This window comes from Mytilus trossulus, chromosome 14 (assembly GCF_036588685.1).
Source record: "Mytilus trossulus isolate FHL-02 chromosome 14, PNRI_Mtr1.1.1.hap1, whole genome shotgun sequence".
NCBI lineage: Eukaryota > Metazoa > Mollusca > Bivalvia > Mytilida > Mytilidae > Mytilus > Mytilus trossulus.
The window spans coordinates 29,527,941-29,550,576 of NC_086386.1; the positions used below are offsets into that span (position 1 = coordinate 29,527,941).

Consider the following 22,636-nt stretch of genomic DNA (forward strand, 5'->3'; position numbering starts at 1 on the left):
AAAAAAATGTGCCAAATACGTCTAAGATAATATATTCCTGGGATAAGATAATCCTTAGTTTTCGAAAAATTCTAAGTTTTCTAACACGAAATTTATAAAAAAAAAATGACCATATAATTGATATTCATGTAAGCACCGGAGTGCTGACTACTGGTTTGTGATACTCTCGGGGACGCAACGTCCACCAGCAGTGAATTTTGTTTTTGTGAAAGAGGGATGACATTGATTATAATGAAGCATAACCAATGTTCGTTTGAAAATGTATTATAGAAAATACATTTTGATTGTAGTGCTTGATCTTTATTTGTTATATTGAATGCTAATACATTTGTCATATTGTATGTTAACAAATGATATTGAGGATATACATTCAAATAATTAAATGTGACATTTTCCATACATCTTTTTTAATAAAAATAAAAACAAAAATTACTGCATTTGACATTTCAAGGAACGTTGTAAATTATTCAGAAGAACGAGGTGACTGACTCCACAACAATTGTTTTTCATGAAATAGTAGTCTCGTCAAACTATTTTCATACACAATGTCATTGCTGTGTTTAGACCCACTAAACAGTTAGACTGATTTACATATCAAACTAGGACATGCTACCTACATTTGTAGATCAACGCACTTGAAAAGCGTTTTAAATTCATGTCATGTCAACATTTTTTGGTAATTATTTCAAATGTTGGCATTTACTCAAGATGAAAATATATAAATTGCATTTCACTATGTTATGCGACAGCCATAGCTTGAAAATACTTATCATGTACTAAAGTATTGTATTACAGTTTTAGAACTAATTGCAAAAAATATCCAAGAAAATAAAACCATGTATTATATATAAACAAGAATGTTAGTACTAAAAACTTGAGAACAATTTTTATTGTTAACTTATGTAGCACTTTTAATGTTCAAAAGTGCATATGGTACTTGTTGGTTATGTTTTCATTACTATTGTCTCTAACTAAGTGGACACATATGAAGTATTTATTATACGAAAGAGGTAACGTATTTACAACTTTCTTTCTTTTTATCTTGTTTAGCTAGAGTGCAGCTTCATCGCTACTTCTTATTTTGATATATGCTATAGTTTGTAATTGATTATGTAACTATCCAGCTGGGAAACGTAAACTGGTTGGTGACGTAAGCCATATCACAACTAACAATTACGATTCCTTTGTTTGTGTCCAAAACATTTATTTCTATAATTAACCACATTGTATATACGAAGAACTTAAACATACGTCAGCACAAATTACTGTTCACGCTTTCAGTATCCTGAGGTTACCAATGGTTGAATCAGCAAAGGTTTTGATAAAATGTTCTGTCGAAAATTAAATTGAACGGAATACTACGGTAGCTACAAAATGGGTTATAGTGTCGTCGCCAAAAAATCCCCTTTTACAATTTAGTTATACATTTTCCCGCTTATATGTCCTGTGCCCTTGAATATATTATGTCACAAATAATGCATTTTGATTACAGTGCTATATCTTTATTTGGTATATTGTATGTAAATTAGATTTTTATATTGAGAATTTATATTAGAAATGATCAAATGAAACAATTTCAACAGATTATTTTATGAAAATGGAAACTAACATTACACCCTGTGAGATGTCAAGAAACGTTAAACGTTCTTCAAAAGAGAGAGGTGAACGACTCCACAACATAGAGATAGTAGTCTCGTCATATTATTGTGATCATCAAGGTCATGGTTGTGTTTTAGACCCACTCGATAGTTAGACTGATCTATTTATACACAAGGACAGACAACATAAATTTGTATTTCAATGCGCTTGGCACGTCTTTTTCAATCATTTAAATAAAATTTCATGTCACAAATTGTTTGGTTTTATTCCAACTGTTTCACTCAGGAAAAAAAACTGACATTACCACAAACCCATATACATGTATTAATGTTATATCAATTATACTATTGCATGTGTAAATTAAAAAGAATGCAAAAGCATGAGACAGAAAAGAATCAAAGTACACAATGTAGGCAAAACAAAACAAAATAAAAACAAAAACAAAACTCACCGATTGAATAGTTTACATACAATAATTAATACACTTATATTAGTTGTAACGAAATCATGAACAATCAAACATTTCTTTGAAACCAGGTTTCTTCAAAATAAACCAAACATCAGCTTATATTCAACGAAAATGACATATTTGAGACAAAATACCATCTACTAAGATTGCACACAAATATGTTTTAACAAGACAGTAACACGTAGGTCATTGTGCTTTGAGTTTTATTTTTACCACTACAGACGTATCTAGTTTTCAGTAAATCGTATAATTGTCATCGACGAAAAAGTGTCAAATGAATTTAATTTGTATAGCATTCGACTGCAAGTGACAATATTTTTTCTCGACGAACACATTCTATCTTTACAAAATACAATTACTTCTGGCGTGTACTGGAAACGAATACATCTTAATTTTCCATCGTTTCTACATGCCCATATCATCTCATCTAAAGCCATGGGAAGCAAAATTCGATTATCATATCTGTTTTTTTTTTCATTGTGAGATATAATCTAGTACAAATTCAATAACTCATACCAGTATAAATTGTACTAGTGAAAAGCATAAAGTGGTCGAATATATTAATGTGGTAGTTCAAGACTATTGGTCAATACTTGATATTTATTTGCTTCACTGATGTATTATGTCATGTTGTGTTATACAAATATATTTGTATTTATTGCACTGATAATCATAATGTGCGTAAAATAATAAAGAATTGAATTGAATTAAAGTCGATATATAACATCATTAAAAACAATAAATATCAACACAATACAAAAGAATCAACAATATTAGACAGCACATTAACGTTAACATTGAGCATCAAAAACACAACTAAAGCATGGGTGAACTAAAATACTACTAGTAGTTCCTTTTCAACTACTGGTATGTACACGTCCGTTTAATTTACCATGTATATGAGAGATTGTTTGTCACAATGCATATGCAAAATTAAGTACCCGAACATTGGATTTTGCCACAAGTGAACAGAGAACAGCCATAAATAAACTTATCATAGATACAAGGATAAAGATTTTAATACCAGAAACGCGTTGCGTTTACACAAGATTCATCAGTGACGCTTGAATCAAAAATGTAAAAAAAAAAAACCAATTAAAGTACGAAGTTGACGAACATTGTGTTGTTAGCCTATTGATGGTCTTGTGCAGTGTTCTGCTCTTTGTTCGGTTTATTGTCTCTTTGACCCATTCCTGTTTTCATTTGAAATTGTATCATTTAAAAATTTGGAAATGGATTCAAGCAGAAATATAGAATTTTGTTGCTGTTTTTGCTTTTTTATTGATTAATCTTTGAATTGTTTTATAATGCTTTTAATAGAATAAAAGAAAAAAACATGTAGATCGACATCTGAAATTGAATTTATGGAAGTAAATAACATAATGTGAGATAACAATATAGAAATTATGAAGCAAATATTCCTTATCGATACACATAGACGACGTATTGCTGACACATTAATGATTAGAAAAGTTGATTCTCAAGCGAATAATTGGTAACTTGCTGTTTTTATGTTGTTGATTAAATTTGTTTGAATTAATAAAACTTGAAGGATTCATATTATTATCAAAGGAATGCATTTTTTATTAGAAAAGGCGATAGCCATGCGTATTCCCTTTCTTTTGCTGTTTTTCTCTTGACTTATTTGTCGGTTAAGTTTTCCCTTCAGATAAAAAGTACCTATGTTTCACCGGACGAATCACAGAGATGGATTTGACCAGCATTATTACTGTTATCATAATGACAAATATATATATCCAACAAAAAAACCACAACATATGTGGTGATTTATAATTCGGTTATTTTAATCTGAATCCTACCCTAACAAAAGGCAATCATGATCAGTCAAATGAGAGGACACCCACACCAACGCTTGAATTGAACTTTTTAATAGACACATTCATAAGTTTATATCCGTTATAATAGCTTGCTGTTCGGTGTGAGCCAAGGCTCCGTGTTGAAGGCAGTACCTTGACCTATAATGGTTTACTTTTATACATTGTTATTTGGATGGAAAGTTGTGTCATTGTCACTCATACCACAGCTTTCTATATCTATAATATATTAAAAAAAACATGTTTTTCTAACCACACTTTAAGATCGATTGATATACATGTTGTATTAGTTAAGAGCTAACGAAGGAGTATGACATTAAGACTACATTGCAGGATGCAATAAACATAGTATTAACATGTCAGGAGAATGATTTATAAACTGAAAAAAAGAAATAAAAAATATTTAAACCGGTTGCATAAAAATGTCAAATATACATTTGAGTTAGAACGATTCAATGTATGGTCAATGAATTCAGTCCATAGGGGATGTTGCGTAGTCGTCATATTAAAAAGGCCTGAAACAAAAGATATCGGCATTATGGTCATCTCCTAACACATACCATGAACATGTACAACACACGTACAGTTTCAATTACCTTATGTTTTATAGATTTAATTCACACAAAAAGAAACACGAAGTTTCAATCATTCAAATGTTTATTCTTTCAAGGCCTAACATTTTATGATAATCAAAGATTCAATACTGATATTATCCAGTTAGATATAAGTTCCGATATAGCAAGGATATATTTGTTTCCGTTTAAAAAGATAGAAAAAAATCTCTGACAAAACACAACCGGATATAAACAGAATACAAAGGTGAACACTTATAACTATCGTTTTTATTTGTTGTAAAGAATCCCTTCTTCTGATTAATTATTTGTATCATTCAAGGTTTATTGAATCACAAAAGAATGTAATTAACCGCCGAAAAAAATCAAGTAACTAATCATTCTAAATTACTCGCATGATAATCTACATTTCAAATCATCAATATTTCAGCCATACGTCGTCTTTGTGTCACAATAAGGAATTGGCTAATAATTTCTATATTGTTTACTCACATTTTATTAATTACGTCCATAAATTCAATTTCACATGTCACTTTTTTTCGAGGCATAGTAAAATAAATCAAAGAAAAGACTATATAACAAAAAAAAAGATATAACACATTTTGAATATTTGTGCTTGAGTACATTTTGTAAATAGTTTTGAAAAAATTATTAAGATAGCTTTTTAACTCGTATGAATGTTGTAAAACACACATGGTCTGATTAGATTGCCATTTAATTGTATGAAAATTCATTATTGTACATTTCATTGTGTATATGCATAGTAACAAACATACTGTTATAGACACAATGTATCTTACACGGACTTTAAACAACCAGTTTCATACAGGCCGCGTATGATTGACTAGTTGTATCTTTCCTGATAAAATGACAATAACAAATAACGTTGGGACCGCATACTGTAAAATACATGTTTGTGATTCTAAACTATAAACTTGCACATGCTAGCGAATATAGCACGCTATCATTGTCTAAATTAACATTGATGTCTTGCGTATGTAAAGTTCTGATTCCTTGCCCGGTTTTTGCTACACTTTTGTCCAAGTTTTTAAAAATGTTTGCCTGCAACATCACTTGGAGAAGAATTCATTGTCGAAATGTGCATCTGGTGTAGAAACATGGTACCATGTATATCAATCAACGTTACAAGGGCGGTTGTCATAAGTTGTCTCTACTGTAGAATTTGAACTGACTCCAGTTGTAGTTGGGTTCGTGGTGAGTAAGCGCTGTTGTATATAGACTATTTATTGGTACTTATTTTGGATATATACGAGATTAATTGAAGTCCAAGTTTACAAGTTAAAACTGTACGTTAGAACAGCACTGATGATAATTGAATTTTTAAGCTTTTATGGCTTTAGATGATATGATATGGGCAAGTAAATAAACGATCGAACATGAGGGAAATAATTATATTTGATTATGTCTATTTTTTATCCTCCGCGGAAAAAAATATAATTTGTTAGAGTTAACAATATCATGAAGCATTTATTGTTGATGACACTTATAATATTTACTGAACACAATTTCCAAAAACCTAACAATAAAAGTTTTAATTATATCGTACTAATGTATTATAGATTTGTAGAAACATCATGTTAAAATTTTGTATATTGCATATTCTTTTTAATATGCAACAAATAAACCATCTATCATTGTAGAATATAAAAAGTCAAAAACAAATCATAACTTAATCAGAGTCAAAACAATAAATAATATATGAGCTATTGTAACAATCATTTTACGATATATTTGTCAAATGATTGCTTTGGTTATTCCTTTGTTTTACATTAAACTACAGTAAAAACAAAAAAGTACACATCAATGAAATATAATTTATAGGTTTGAGTCAATAAAAAAAGGAAATAATTCTTAACAGACTTAGCTAGAAAAAAAACGATGTTCTAAATGTGCTTATCAAATTCCATTTGTCAAAGAATACAATAGTGCAAAACCGAAAAGAAAGATACATTATAAAACAAACACTACCGAGGAAAAGTGGAAACAGAAATGGGTAAAATATACAAAAATCCGAACAAAGAGCAGAAACAGCCAAATTGAATATGCGCGTCTTCTACACAGCGAAACAAATCCCACATCAATACCTTTAGTGTACAATATAAGGTTAGCTTTGTAGATGTCACATTCAATGCTATTAAGAATTATTCCAAAAGTACATTATTAGATTGGCCGTTGTATACATGTAGCTACTAATTACATAAACTGCGTAGTTGGTGAGAGTGTTGCTTACTTTACATTAAATGGAAACTGAAATGTTCTCCAAATTTACATAAACTTTTAACGTTGCATAATCAGTGTTTGGTAAAGGGCCAAAAGCATCTTTCCATAACGAGAAAATCACATAAACAAAGAAAATCTCATTTGCTTTCTGAAATGTATCGTTATCAAGAAAGTTTTAGTCCTTAAATTACTAGAATGAGTTAAGTTTGACAGTTAACATATAATTCTCTTGGTTTTGTTTCCATTTCGTTAAAACAAAGTCGTTAAAAACGTTTTACGAATAGAGGAAAGACGTTATTGCTTTCAGCATTTGAGGGAGTTATAATAAAACTAGTTGAAAACTTAGAAATAAGCTGTATACAAATCTTAATAGAAGAGTACAACATAAATTGTATGAACGCTTCCTTTATATACATGTAGCTAATGTATAAAAGATTCCAACTGAAGATATTTCTCAATTTGTATAAAATTGGCGTATAGGTATTGTTTTTTTAAAAGTATTCTCAATATTTTACCAAATTTATAATTACTACAACTAAAGCTGGCAAAGTACATATAAAAATAAGAAGTAACAGCTCTATATCACATGATTTTATTTCATTGATTTCCCTGGTACTGTAACTCCCTAAAAAAAAAACAATCACATTATCACTGTATACATATAGATTCTTACATTGATACCAGTGGATTATCGGATTTATCCAATCGAGATAGTTAAAATTTATAATTTAACTATCGAGATTGGATAAATCCGATAATCCACGAGTAACTATGTAAGAATCTGTTTCTCTAATGATTAAAAAGACATTTTCTCTTTTTGTTAACCGAAAATCCCCTTCGAGTGCCTTTCACATTGCACGAAGTTGTCAATTTCATTAACACCTGTTATCGTATTTTGATTCATTCTGTTAGCTAAAGAGGTCATGACCCTCAAAATCATCCAATGATCTTTTGAGATCACCAGCAACCACACGTTGATTAATTTTTTTATACAATGGGTTCGGAAAGGGATAAATTTCCATAGAGTTAGAGAAACACGTTTTATTGAGCTAGGTGACTATAAGAAGGTTTTTCAACCTTCGATACAGACATAAAGTTTGATTGATTGTTGTTTGGGATTTATGTATAGTTGCAAATATTTTATTCATATTTAGAGAAAAAATAAAATCAAAGAGATGTGATATGATTGTAAAAAAAAACAAAGTTTATATACTATATAACCTTGAATTAAACAAGGACAGATCACAATACGGCCTTTAACAATAAGCAATTCCCATATGATATAGCAATTGTTTTTATGAGACTACATTATGAGGTAACTGAAACACGGTGGTTTAGTCGTTACATTATGAACAAAACAGTCAAATATTTGTTTGAAAATATTCTTTGAGAAGAATCCTTAAAACAAAAAAACTGTTTAAATGATGTTCTCTGTATATTTGTTGCGTTGGGTTGCTGTGGTATTGAGATGTTATACACACCATCTAATTTTCAATTTTATTCGTATGTATGTAACGGTAGGTATATATTAGTGTATAGACACTGGTTTAGTAGAAGACAGAACTCTTACAATATAAAATTATGGAAATGATACAATGTGATCGACACGAAAACGAAAGGCAGATCATACCAAAGGGGTATTCAAACTCATTAGTCGATAATGTCATGGCAAAAACTAAAAACGACGAAAAGACAGAAACTAAAGACTGAAATAAATGTCACCAAGAATGCTAATTAAAACCAAACATTTAAACGCTTCAATTCAATAACATCTGCTTTAGTTTCTTGGAGCATCAAATCCAAATGTTCGTCTGGAATTAACTTTACCTCAGGACTTTCAACCTTATCTAAAGTACAATAAACCCATGGAATTATATCATTAAAATGTTTGATTCAAATAAAATAATTACTGACGCACTAGCGCCTGGGTTGATGTAAATGATAGATGAATATCCTTTGCTTTTCTATTATACATCTTTGTCCTTTTCGTAGAATATCAATATCAGTATATCTTGTCTGAAGAATGCCTATCGGCTTTAGCTATTGTCTTTTACACATCCATCGGATATTTCTGAAGATGTATACTTGAGAATCAATTGTTTTTGCTATATTGATAGAGGGACGATCAATTCGTCCAATGTAAACTGACAATAAGTAATTATTACCTTGTTATTACATTTTACAAAATGATAGCTATTTAAGAGTGCACAAGAGTAGGTCTTACTGTCCAATATTGGCTTGTCTCTGTTTCACAAGATTACTTTCGTGCAATGCGTAGTACTATTTCCTTTTTTGAATTACACAAAATATCTGTTTTTTTTCAGAATTATCAAAACTCTGCACTGTCTGCCGTGTTTTGATTTTAATTGAGTTCCAGATATATTCTTGATTAACCGCTCATTATTTTCTTCGTTTTGTCTAATTGAATTACATCGATTTTTTTAAAACTTTTACTTCTCTGTTTAAATTAAGTTCCAGTCTAATCAAACTGTAATTAAGTGTCCTGGTAAGTATCTATTCTGATTAATTTTTGTGTTTTGTGTTTACGTTTTCGCCTTCTTTTCTTAACTCATTTATTTAAAGTAAGATTGTTTACGTAAAAAAACACAAAAACTGCAACCCTTATGTAAGGATTCTACAAAATCTAAATAAAACAGGGATTACACACTCAGTGATATCGATAATAGTGACTTGATGGATATATTTGACATAAAGGTGTACACTGAATACGCTGTGTTGCTTTATTGAAATGCATGTGTGTTAATTTTGCTTTTTTTAATAAACTAATTATTTTTTCGATATAAATGTCTGATTCAAAAGTAGTTATACACATTAAAATGTATAAAATGTGTTTTTTATGGGATGATAAACTGGACAAACTGTGAGATATTGCAACACTATAACAAACTATAAAAATCAGTTGAAAAGGGCTAAATTCACAAAATCGATAAAAACGACACAAATTACTAACATAACACTTTTGCATACTTAAAGATCTGAGAGTAGCTAGTTGAAACTTTGAAGCCAATAACAAATAATGCAAATCTACCGTGTAACTTAAAACTTTTTTTAAGCATTGATTATACACAACAATTTTTATCCTTAAAATTTTCCTTCAAAGTCAAGAATATATGGACAGTTTCCCATTTGTTATTATTGATAAACTAAAATATCAATTTGCCTTTTCAGACGTTTTAACCAATCACGACGTTTTGATGTACACTTTTATAAAAAAAAAAATATAACCCAGAATGCACTAGATTCCTAAACGGCGAATTACACCGATGGATAATCCTGTAGTAATGGTTGATATGGGTTCGATTATTTGTATGTCTCTTTCGGCCATATAACTCTTTTTGTGATATGCTCTTAATATATTCACTTTAATTTCAAATATATAATGCTGAGCGCTTCTGGTGTAGGTAAATCCAGAACATTACTGTTCTTTATTTGAAAGTCGCTAATTTGGTTAACTATCATAGTCAATTTATTAACAGACATGAGGAAATAGTGCGTTAAGGGTTGAAACGTCAAATGTTTTATGCAGTGCACTTTTATGCAGTGCACTATGAGATGAAACTAATTTATAATCACTGGGACAGATCTCTATAAATGTTCAGTATCCAAATTTGATCAGAATTGACCCTAGCTCGTTGTGGTTTAACATATACTCCAGATTTGAAAATCGCTTTGTATGCTGTTTTTTTAAGGTGTTTGTAAATTGGATAGATGTAGAACATCTTGCAACCCTAGGACTATACTATCTTTGAATATATGGACTGTTGTTTAATGCATGTTTCAAGTTGAATGACTAAAGTTCAAATTTTATTTTCCTTTGCAATTATCAAATCCTGTACTAGTATATACGGATACTTTTTAATGTTCAAATTTCTATAAGGCTTTTCGAAAACAAACAAAAACTTCGTACTCGACAACACTAATGCATTATTGCGCAATAATTCAATTAGCAGAAGTCAGACAGCACATTTGTATTTGTAGTCAGACAGTACATTATCATCTGCCTGTAAGTGATAGGTGAGGATTTGCAAAGTACCATAAGAATATAGTAATACTTAACGGATTTACAATACGTCATCAATAACAAGAGTGTTAGAGCATTTATTTATCTTTTCGTTCAAATTCCTTTTTAAGTGTAAAAAGTTACGGATTGATTCGAGGTAATGTCAATAAAATGCCTTCAAAAGCGTTCTCAGTTTTCTTTCAAATGGTGAAATCGTGATAAATATGGTTTTCTACAAGCGATCAATATCTAATATCTTGTTTGTACTTTTTTTAATTATCAGAGTAGTGCAAAGAAAACAATTTCAAAGTTATATGTAAAAAAGCTTATTATTTCAATTATAGTCAAGTTGTTATTTTTTTGTCAACATACCGCACAAAAAGACGTAATTCAGTGGTTGTAGTTTGTTTATGTATTACATATTTGTTTTTCGTTAATTTGTTTACATAAATAAGGCCGTTAGTTTTCTCGTTTGAATTGTTTTACATTATCTAATCGGGGCCTTTTATAGCTGACTATGCGGTATGGGCTTTACTCATCGTTGGAGGCCGAACGGTGACCTATAGTTGTTATGTCTGTGTTATTTTGGTCTTTTGTGGATAGCTGTCTCATTGGCAATCATACCATATCTTCTTTTTTATGTATTGTTTGCAAACATATATTTATGTTGCACACATAATGGAATCTGTATCATCTTAGTTTTACTGTACATCATCGATATATAGATATAAGATGTGGTATGCCAACTCTCCATCGAAGTTACCATTTGTAAAAGTTAACCATCATAGGTCAAAGTACGGTCCTCAACACGGAGCCGTGTCTCACACCGGAAACCAACAGTCTAATCTATATAAAAAAACGACAAAATGCTTATGAACCGCATCATCAAACGATAAATACTGAACATCAGATTTGTTTTCCTTTTTACAAGAGTATCCACCGTAATCAAACGATGGGGTTAAAACATCTATATGTACGGCGCTGTACAGCTTTCAACAAAACATAAATTAGGCCGATAGTTTTCTCGTTTGAATTGTGTTACATTGTCATTTCGTGGCCTTTTATATCTGACTATGCAGTATTGGTTTTGTCCTTGTTGAAGGCCGTACGGTGACCTAAAGTTGTTATTTTCTTTGTCATTTTGGGTCTCTAGTGGAGAGTTGACGCATTAGCAAACATACAACATTCTTTATATGCATCGTGGACTATGTGGTGTTTTGTCATTTTGTTCTTTTCCATATCTATTTTAAAAGGGATTCGTTTTTTTTAATATGAACTAACACTATCAAACGTTTGAAAACACTGAGCACAAAACATCAAAGAAAACTTCCATTTTGAACTCTCCATGATTATGTAACATACACACATTTGTTTAATTTAGACACAACGTGTTCCTGGATAATTTTGGCTAATAACGTCATTGCAAAAAATAGCATTGAAAATAGATAATCCAATAATAAAAGGTTAAAGATTCCCTGTGACCACTTTGAGATATTTTTACCATAACTAATTTCTAGTCTGTCACTCATAAATGATTGATGGTCTGCAGAGGATACATTTCCGGAAATATTAATGTAAAAAGTCGGATCAAGTCTAACGGTTATCAGTGATAATGTAGATACTGTACAAGTGGTCAGGAACAAGACCGTGTCACTGATATTATGATGGAAGACAGTCTCTTCCTGGTTAAATATTGGTCATAATGCACCTAAATCATCTTGATAGGGTTGTCCAAGTAACAAGTCTAAGAACTAAGCAGCGATTCAATTATGATTATTCATAAAGTATAATGTTCGAAACTTATAAATATCAAAAAGTTTGAAGTATATGTATGTGATATGTATTTATCTTTAATCTAATTGAATCCGTTGTTACGTTGTATTGATGAATGCATACATCCTAGCAAACGTCACCTTTATAAGTTCTATCATCTCCGTTATTGCCACTAACCGTAACAACAATTTGTTAGGTTCTTAAAGAAAATCAAAATGACAAATTTAATTACAAACATCTTATTAATATCCCTCAAATACAATGCACATACATGTTTTTTCGATTCTTTATATTTTCTTAATTACACCAGTGTATAAAAGTAAATCACAAAATTACAAAACCTCATAGGAAAATATAGTGGGAAAGTGCCTAATCACATGGCAAGATCAAATGACAAAACAAATCAAACGAATGGATAACAACTGTCATATTCCTGACTTGGAACAAACATTTTCAATGTAGTACAATGGTGGATCAAACCTTGTTTTATAGTTCTTAACTTCTCACTTTTACGACAGTAAAACCAAGTTTTGTTATATTTACAACGATTCGTGAACAAATCATACATCATAAATACAATAGTCAAACAATGTTACAATCTTAAAACTAACAATTTTACAATAAAAACCACAAAAACATCTTTCAAATCAAAAATACATTCATTGCTTTGCGGAACTGATGTCAGACAATTTATACGTCATATAGGAATAAATTGTGTCGTTCAATGTTTACTTAAATCAATTTTATAATTTCACATGGGGATCGTTGGCATACAGGTTTACAAAATCAAAAGTATGTTAGAATTAATTTCAGAAATAGAACAAGATTAAAAATTGCCGAGAAGTTGTGTAAAATTTCTAAGAAACCACAAATGGTTAATTCCGCTACTCGATTAAAATAATTTTGTCGTTCAAATATCAAATATCCATCGCCAGTGTGTGTTAAAGACCTTTGTTAGATGGTATCATGGACATTAAATACCCCCCACCCCCACCCGTCTATAATATTCTAGGCAAATGCGACGAGCCACAACATTAATATCATTAAATGGCGTACGCAAAAACAAATTTCGAAACAAATGGTAATCACGAAAAGGACATCCGGAAAAGATTTCGTCTTCCAAAATATTCACTAACTAACCAACCATGAATATATGAATTAGGATACCAACTTATTGTTTGCACAGTATCGTTATAGTAGAAAGCCACATTGGTTGATTTGATCTGGAAGACGGAAAAGCGACCCACAAAAAATATGCCTCATTATTTAGTATTATAGATAATTATATGAATTTCTAAAATGTTGGCCTGGTTAATACCAAAAAGTAAAACTTCACTTTAAGACTTTTATTCAAGTTTTGCTTTGTAAATGCATTTTCCATGTTATACATTGTACTACTTCCAGATCTCAAATAAAACATTATATATATACTCCACTATACGCCACTAAAGTCCTAAATCACAAATAGAATTCGGGATTTAATAACGTTTTCTGCAGACAGAATATGTTTTGTCCGCCCGCATGATTCAAACGTACATATTTATGAGATTGTTTGATTTAAATTTTCATAAGCTAAATAATTTACTTCCTAATGCATCTAGGAAAATATGCATTTGAACAACACATAGATCACTCACAGTGTTGACATTACATGTGAGATACGACTTTCTGATTGCAACAACACTCATAAATTTCATGCAGTACAACAGACAACAGAAATTGAACAAATACAACGGTACATTGTAAGAGGAGAGAAATACTTACATGACGAAGCTAATTTAAAATTGTCCGAGACCTCGATGATACTGATTGATTGATTAAGTTTGTAGTTGACACTTTCTGTAGAGAACTGACTTAAGGCCAAACGGAATGCTGACCTTATCTGAATATCATCAGAGTTGAATATGGTTCCTGAAAATTTACATGTAGTTTATATTACAGACGTGAAAATCTACATAGCAAGTTGATGCAAAATTTTATGTTATTTTTTTCAAAACTACATTGGGATAAGATTATAAAAATAGTTGAGAATTCTTCATATTCTATCAACATTTTTAATGTTTGTTTAATAGTTTTGTTTTTGTCTTTTGCTTTCTTGTAATCGTAATTGTATAAATGCTCTATGTAAAAGCATGACATAAAAACAACTTACGTTTGTTTATGTGCTAAAGCGAACATATTCTGTTATACCTATAGCACATCAATGTTAAATCTGCTTTGTTCTTTCCTAGCCATAATTCGGGCTCATGCTATTGAATAACCCAGCAGCAATTTTAAAGTGTTGTCAATGACTATATTACGAGTGTTTTTTTTTTGAATTTTTTGCGAAATATGTTAGTACTGTAATTTGTTGCAATAACAATAACTGAAAAAGTAACATTGTGTACAGTTAACTGCGATTGTACATTAGGTTAAGGACATCAGTTTGGAATGATTCGCCTGTAAGAATCTCAGTATCATAAAATAACATTCGTTTGATAGGGTATGCTTGAAGAAAACAATACCAGTGTCTCAGAAAATGAAGCAGCTCGAAAGGGTAAATTTTAAAAAGAAATTCCCTTTAATTTAGTATGATTAAATAAAAAAAAAAGAAAGAAAAAGGGCAATCAATCAATCAAAGATGAAATATTAAAGAGAAGGCAAACGTTTAAGAAAATAATAATTGCCCAGGAATGCTGTCAAATTTTAATGCTATCTTTACGAAACTGCTAAGAGTTGTTAAAATCTAATAATCTTTAAATAGATTTTGCACAAAAAGGATCAGCTTTGTTTAAAGATAATGAACTTGTTCACGATCTGTTTATTCTTAATGACAGTAGCAATTCTCTAGCGTCCTAATTTATATTCATATTATCTCAATTGTCGCATTCAATAAGTCATTTCTGAACAATAAATCTCTACACAGAAATAATGAATTGCTAGTATGTTGTTTTTATAATCATGTAAAATGCTTACGAATGGTGACAATTATAATTAAAACTACGTGTATAAAAATGTGAAAAAATGTGTGTTTTTCTTAAATACATACCGATTGGAATAACCAGTGCTCTACCATTTACTTTATTTGCTCTCTTTACTCTTTTAACAACACGTTTTGTCTGAGAGCAAGTCTCTCCCACCAATCCTAAAAATGACATAAATGATGATTATAAATCCGTTTGGTATATTGGACGAGGAAGGTCAAACCGTGGTTACGAAATCATTAGATTACTTTCAGAAGTGGTACCATACTTATATTACCGTTGGGGGACATAACCTGTCCATATATAGTCAAACGATGAAAATCTTCACTTTGGAACCCCTTTGCTGTATGCCATGGTTTGGCCAAAATATTTTGAAAATCTGTACAAAATTTAAGCCTACTCAGGAAATTGTTAATTAAAAAACACAAAAATGTTTTTTTCATTAAATTTCTAGTCTTACCTCCGCAATCATAATCCGTTGTAGCCGTTTACAGAGGCATCAAAGTGGACTAGTATTAAGAAAATTTCGTTAACTGTAATTCAAAATTATTTTGTTAAGATAATGTCTTAACAGGTCTTGTGAAAAACTTTAGTTAATTAGTTTTACATTAAATATGATAAACGGAGAACTCTTACAATTGTAAAGGTATTACACAGACCAATAACCGTAAATTTGATTTTATTGTGGTTAAGTTAGGTTGACAATTCTGCTGCTTCAACAAAATAATCACATTGATTTAACAGAAACCAAATTTTTATAATGTTGGATGTAACCCATTAAAAGCCAGGATCCTTGCAGTGAAGCTTCAGCAATGTGACACACTTTAATGACTTATGCAATTTATAAATGATGTAAAAAAATTACAAACGGTAATATGTTATTTTCTTACGTTTTGGCAGGAAAACCTTCAGAAATAAATGACACATTCCGTACCAAGCACCATTAGTTTAGTAATTTTTAAAATAAAGATAAATTATACCATTTAAGTACAATTCCTTATCATTCGTAGTTGTAAGATAAATTGAATATGTCAAGTTAATGAAAATGAATCTAGTTTTAAAATTGATGACTGTTAATTCAATATTTCACTGAGTCTAATACAATGTTTGGTTGATTTGGATGATTCCAAAAGATATTAGTTTACACATAAATGCTTCAATAAAGACACAGCTACCAAATTACAGTAATGCCTTTATAAGTATACCTATGAAATAGCTTATATACATATATAACCTTGATCACGCAAGCGAAGTTGGCACGTTTGAAAGAACCAGTGCATAATTATATTGACAAAGGTAACATAATAAGATAAGTATAAAAATTAAGATAAGTATCAAAAGGTGGAACTGTAACACATATATAGAAGTGTACACGTGGGACGGGATTTTACGGCCTTACATTTTCGACTGTACAGTAAAATGTGATGATTTTGAAATGAATCCCACTAAATCCGCTTATCATCAACAATAATGTTATTAATTTCACTTAGTAGTAAATGGATTTCTAATCTGTGGAGAACTTCTTGTCACTTTTATTAAAAACAGTTTAACTTAAACAGGAAAATATTATTATGTGCATGGACATGAAATGTTATCACGTTCAAAAATTTCCTTTAATGAGATTCCTTTACTTTGTGAAAAATTTAAGTTAAATAAAAAAACAAACAATGACTTACCGTTATGGATAGTTGAATTTAACACGGAACATGTCTGTTTTTGAAAACTAGATACTGATTCATCCAAACTCTGCACCAAAACCCAAAGTAAAACTGCTAAAGCCTTATCAAGCATCTCCGCTGTTTAAAATTGAACAAACTTGTATTTGGTTAATAAGATCAATGAAAACATCACGAGAATGTCCCGATCGAAGAAACAGAATGTACAAAAAGATGAGCTCTTTTATTCTCCGGAGAGAGTCTCTGTACAAACAATGATAAACACTGATGTCTGCCGAACATCTATAACTGTAATGTGACGAAGTGCTTATACCGCAATCGATACAGGAACAAAATATTAATGTGGAATCATTTTATAGCTATCTATATAGACTAGGAAATCTAAGTAAGAAATGACGAATATTAAACCCTACTAACACGTTATTTACTGGTTAGAAACGGTCAATATTGGATAGTATTGCCTCCTAATGTAATTACGATCCTCTTTTTATATTTATTGGGTTCATTCTATTCTCGGAGCTTATCAAATTAGATTTAACAGTCACACAGTAAAAACAATTTGTACCAATTAGTGGAAATTAGTTACTGATCTGTTTTCATTGCGTTGTGCTTCTACCAAAGTTAAGTGGAATGACAAATTTAGCTTGATAGCTATAATATAAAGTTGCCTTGGTTATCTTCTAAACTAAGTAGACATATAAAGCATTACGAAGGTACTCGAGTAGATAACATCGACAAATATACAAATTGTTACATTAGCAACAACAGATTTTTTTTTTATATTTCTTAACACAACCATTAGTGAAAAATGCAGTTTCAGTTGTTGTGTTGTATACTCACATATTAGACTCAAATATACTTTTGTAACATACATAAAACATGTTTTATCTTTCATGTGATTATTTTAAAAATCCTTACCAAAATAAATCCTTGACATTAAAGATTCTAATCCACTTTACTTTGGGGACTGTGAGGAATCTGATGTATGTATTTAAGACTAAAATGAACGTAACAAAATAGAATATCATTACAAAAACCTAATTTGATTTTATGTTGTTTTACCAACAAGTTACAGATTGTGGTGCCGTTAATTGCAAATAGAAGCATCTTACAAAAATTATCAAAAATATATAAGCTACCTTTTGTGTTCAGCCTGTTACGTTGCGTGTATATGTTCCATATTCACTCAGGAAGCCTTGTCTGCGATTGTGTATGTGTATTATATTTAGTTTGTCGAGTTATTTCAACTCTGAACATCTTTATGCACTACTTAGCTTATACAAAACGTACGTCGGCAGAACACGCACACAAAGGCTGACCACAGGTCAACAAGTTATGGATTGTGAGAAATTGTGTAGTAAGATATACCAACCTACTTCTTTTAACACCAATATGATGATAGCATGCATGAAAAACGGAGGTGCACTTAGGGCATAACTTAGATTAGACAATTGGAGTATAATTACCTGTTTTTGTTACAATTATAATTTGTAAAACAGGTCTTTTTATCTATTTAGAAGATTTTTTGTTTTCTAGGTAAATTAATTAATGAGTGATGGATTTCTCTTAGAACAAATGTAACGGTTCAAGTGAATAAGTACAGAGAGAACAACAGTTATATTGTGTTTATGGTTGAGACAATAGAACTGACAATCGTTTGAATAGATTGACCAATAGCAGATGCATCTGTGGAAAGTTTCCCTTTGTTCGAAATAACACTCGTGTGGAACCTTTTTTTTATATACAAAACTTGATTTTAAACATTTATGTCTTTTAGTTTCTGTAATAGTAGAAAACTGATTTTTTTTTTTTTGTATTTGGTAAACATATATTGTTTTATACTGTAGACATATTCCTCTTAGAATGCGTTTTAACTTGTTTTTTGTTATCCTGCAGCTTGGTCACTGTTACAGGCGGAAATCATGTGCCATTTCTACATTATAATGATTGCCAAAATGAAACACAGATATCAATCAGAGTTCAAATGACGTGAGGAAAGCAATTATAAGCAAAGATAAGGCCTATCATTAATAAGATCCAAATAATGAATAGCTTGCTATAAAGTCCAGACGAAAATTGTAATAAAAACTTAATAGACAAAACGTACGGCCTTTGGTATAACAAAACAGTTTACGAAAAAAAGATACGATCCAATGTCAACCACTGAACTACATGCTCCTGACAGACAAATACATAAAGTAAGAGGGTTAAACAACTTGATTTCACCAAATACTCCCTTTAAAGAAGACATTTTTTTTATTTTGTTTGCCATCATTTCTAGCATTATTTAAAAATATTTGGCTATAAACAATATGTTAAAAGTAATGACCAATATGAAACTACACCATCAACCAACCACTAATCTTTATAGACGTATACACAAATGCTAACATAGAGAAGAACATTTTTATGATTTGAGTCAACGAGGTTAATAACGGGGTTCGTGTTGTTTATTCTTTGGTTTTCTATGTTGTGTCATGTGTACTATTGTTTGTCTGTTTGTCTTATTAATTTTTAGCCATGGCGTTGTCAGTTTGTTTTAGAGTTATGAGTTTGACTGTCCCTTTGGTATCTTTCTTTCCTCTTTAATAAAAATAGGGGTTAAAAGATACCAAAGGGACATTCAGACTCATAGATAAAAAAATAAACTGACAACGCCAAGGATAAAAAAAAGAAAAAGACAAACAGACAAGTAAAAGTACAAACGACACAACTAAGAAAACAAGCACAGAAGTCAGCAATACCAAATGAGATATGAATACGGTAATTTTATCGTGTGACGAAATGTCGAATACTTCAAATGATATCTAATGGTTTCCTACATGTACCTCTTACATAGATACAATTTGTTATGCTCTACGGCTTTCCCCGCATCTGCTTTGAACTGGATATTTTCAAAGGTAATTGATGTGTTTTATGAAGATGAAACGCGCATATGGTGATGGTGTACTAAATTACCAGTCAAGTATTTGATATTAGCTTTTACAACCACTGGGTGGATGCCACTACTGATCATGTTTCACCACCGACAAAATCACATACTTAATAGTCAGTAGGTTTTTGTTGACATGAAATATTTATGCAGTTATGGTTTTACAAATCATTGAAGTATTTAAACTCAATTATTTCTTTCTGAGGCATTGCTCACTTAGCCAGGTATGGTAGAATTTTTTTTCATCTGATTTTGACATTTATGATCACTATTTTTGAACAATATAAAATAGGCTACCACAATACCATGTGAATAGTACAAAAAAGACCGAGATTGGAAAACCATAAATAACTTACTCTGATAGATGTGTTAGCACGATGTCAATTTGTGATTGATTAAGCCAGCAGTCGTCAGTCTAGGCACGCTGTTTATAAAGGTCAAACATAGACAATTATCCATTAAGTACGGTGTATACCATAATTTCTTTCATTAAAATTGCTACTTTTTAAATCTCATGATTCAAAATTAGTTTCTTAATATAAATGTAGCTATTTTTGTAATCATTAATGATCAATACTATTTTGCTTGCAATTTACAAATTGTTTGAATTAGATACATTACTAGCAATCTTATTATATTGAAAAAAGGTATTGGATATGTATTTTAGGGAGAGTAACCGAACAGGACAATAGCTTAACCAAATGTGATCAACACATTGTATGAAAGAATAAAAAGATCCAACTTTATTTTAAGTAGGTTAAAATGTAAAGCATTCAAAGTATGTGTGTGTGTACAAGAGATAGAAGATTCACATGTGTACAATTTCGTGCATTTATTATTGCTAATTTTGTAGAATGGACTGAAATGCGAGATTTCTGTTTGCTATTTCAAGAAATTTTGCATGCATTTAAATGTATTTCAATCATAATTTTTTTATATTAGGAAATTTGATATGAGTGCCAATGAGACAACTCTCCATCCAAGTAAACATTTATAAAATAAAACTACTATAGGTCAAAGTACGGTCTTCCACATGGAGCCTTGGCTCACACCGAACATCAAGCTATACAGGGCCCACAAAACAATTAGTGTAAAAAAATCAAATGGAAAAAACAACAGTATAATCTAAATAAAAAACGAGAGACGAGAAATACGTAATATGAACTACATCCATTTATGTATAAGAATATGAGTTCATTTCATTGCGAAACTCATTAAGTCGCATTAATTTTTGAATTTACAGTAAGTTAAAATATACAATCACAAATGAATAACTGTGATTCAATTGCATTTACTCTAATCATAATTTTGTTTGTGTTATTTAAAAAAAAAAAGGTGAGTAATATAATACTTACTAAATGAGCAGAAAGTTGATAAACCAGGGGTATGCCAAAGAACGTCTCGTCCTTTTTCTAAAAAAGTTCATCGGAAGATACCAAGAACTTGTTGATAAATATTCCGTATCAACTACACAAATAATACAAGATGGTCTTGAAGTCTAGATTTTGCGTACTGACGTTGGTTATCATCTTAATAACGTGTTATAGTATTCTTTTATTTGTCTTTATTTATATTACTTTTACTGTTAAGTCAGGTTATTAAATATTCATTTTACGTGAATCTGTGGTTATGTTAAACATCATACATTGAACGACAAAATTATTTCATTTATTAATATTACTTTTACTTATGGATCTTGACATACTATGAATGACAAAACTATTTTATTCAATAATACTACTTTTTCTATTTAGTCTTTTTTTTTATAATATACATTTGACGTGAAACTGTACTTATGTATCCCGTCATACTTTGAACCACACAATTATTTTATTTATTATTATTACTTTTACTGTTAAGTCTGTTTTTGTTATATCTACATTACGTGACTCTGCATTTATGTAGGCCGTCATACTTTCAACGACAGGATTATGTTTATGTCTACCTGTGCGAATTTCAAACGCGCAATTTTACACCAGTACTGAAAACCTTCCATCCTTTCCGGGTTGACTTTACATAGATACATTAAGTCGATTAAGAAAAGCAAAATGAGTAGGTTAAATTTGATGTATGTCTTTTTGTGCTTCTTCGTTAAACTTGTTGTTTTATGGTAATGTTAAGATGATAACACAATATTGACTGATGTACCCCTATTTTTGACATTTTTACTCTTTGAGTATGTTTGTTTTGTTCATGCATCGTTGACAATGTAATGCAATTTGATGCGACTGTCATAGAAGTGAGAGGTTTAGCTCACTATAAAACCAGGTTCAATCCACCATTTTCTACATTAAAAACTGCCTCTACCAAGTCAGGAATATGACAGTTGTTATCCATTCGTTTGATGTGTTTGGACTTTTGATTTTAGACTTTCCTTTATGAATTTTCCTCGGATTTCAATATTTTTGTGTTTTTACTTATTTATTTCAGCAGATATACATGATATACAGACGAATAATGAACAAAATATTAAAAAGTTATAAATTTAAAGAGAAAATAATGTCATTTAGTTTAGTTTTATACGTTTTTTCAATTACTTTTCATATATCTCATTA

The 22,636-nt window shown here is 30.5% G+C and overlaps 1 protein-coding gene across 1 annotated transcript in view; it reads right to left on the bottom strand.

Moving 5' to 3' along the window:
• The window catches only part of LOC134696392 (glutamate receptor 2-like), a 49,001-nt gene extending 31,605 nt beyond the window's left edge, over positions 1-17,396 (bottom strand). Inside the window, exons 1-3 of the mRNA XM_063558142.1 lie at positions 17,150-17,396; positions 15,539-15,634; positions 14,275-14,421 (exon numbers count right to left, since the gene is read on the bottom strand). Of these exons, the coding sequence (XP_063414212.1) occupies positions 14,275-14,421; positions 15,539-15,634; positions 17,150-17,264 (358 nt within the window). The 5' untranslated portion in view covers positions 17,265-17,396. The remainder of the gene's footprint in view (positions 1-14,274; positions 14,422-15,538; positions 15,635-17,149) is intronic.
• Positions 17,397-22,636: the final 5,240 nt, after the last annotated feature.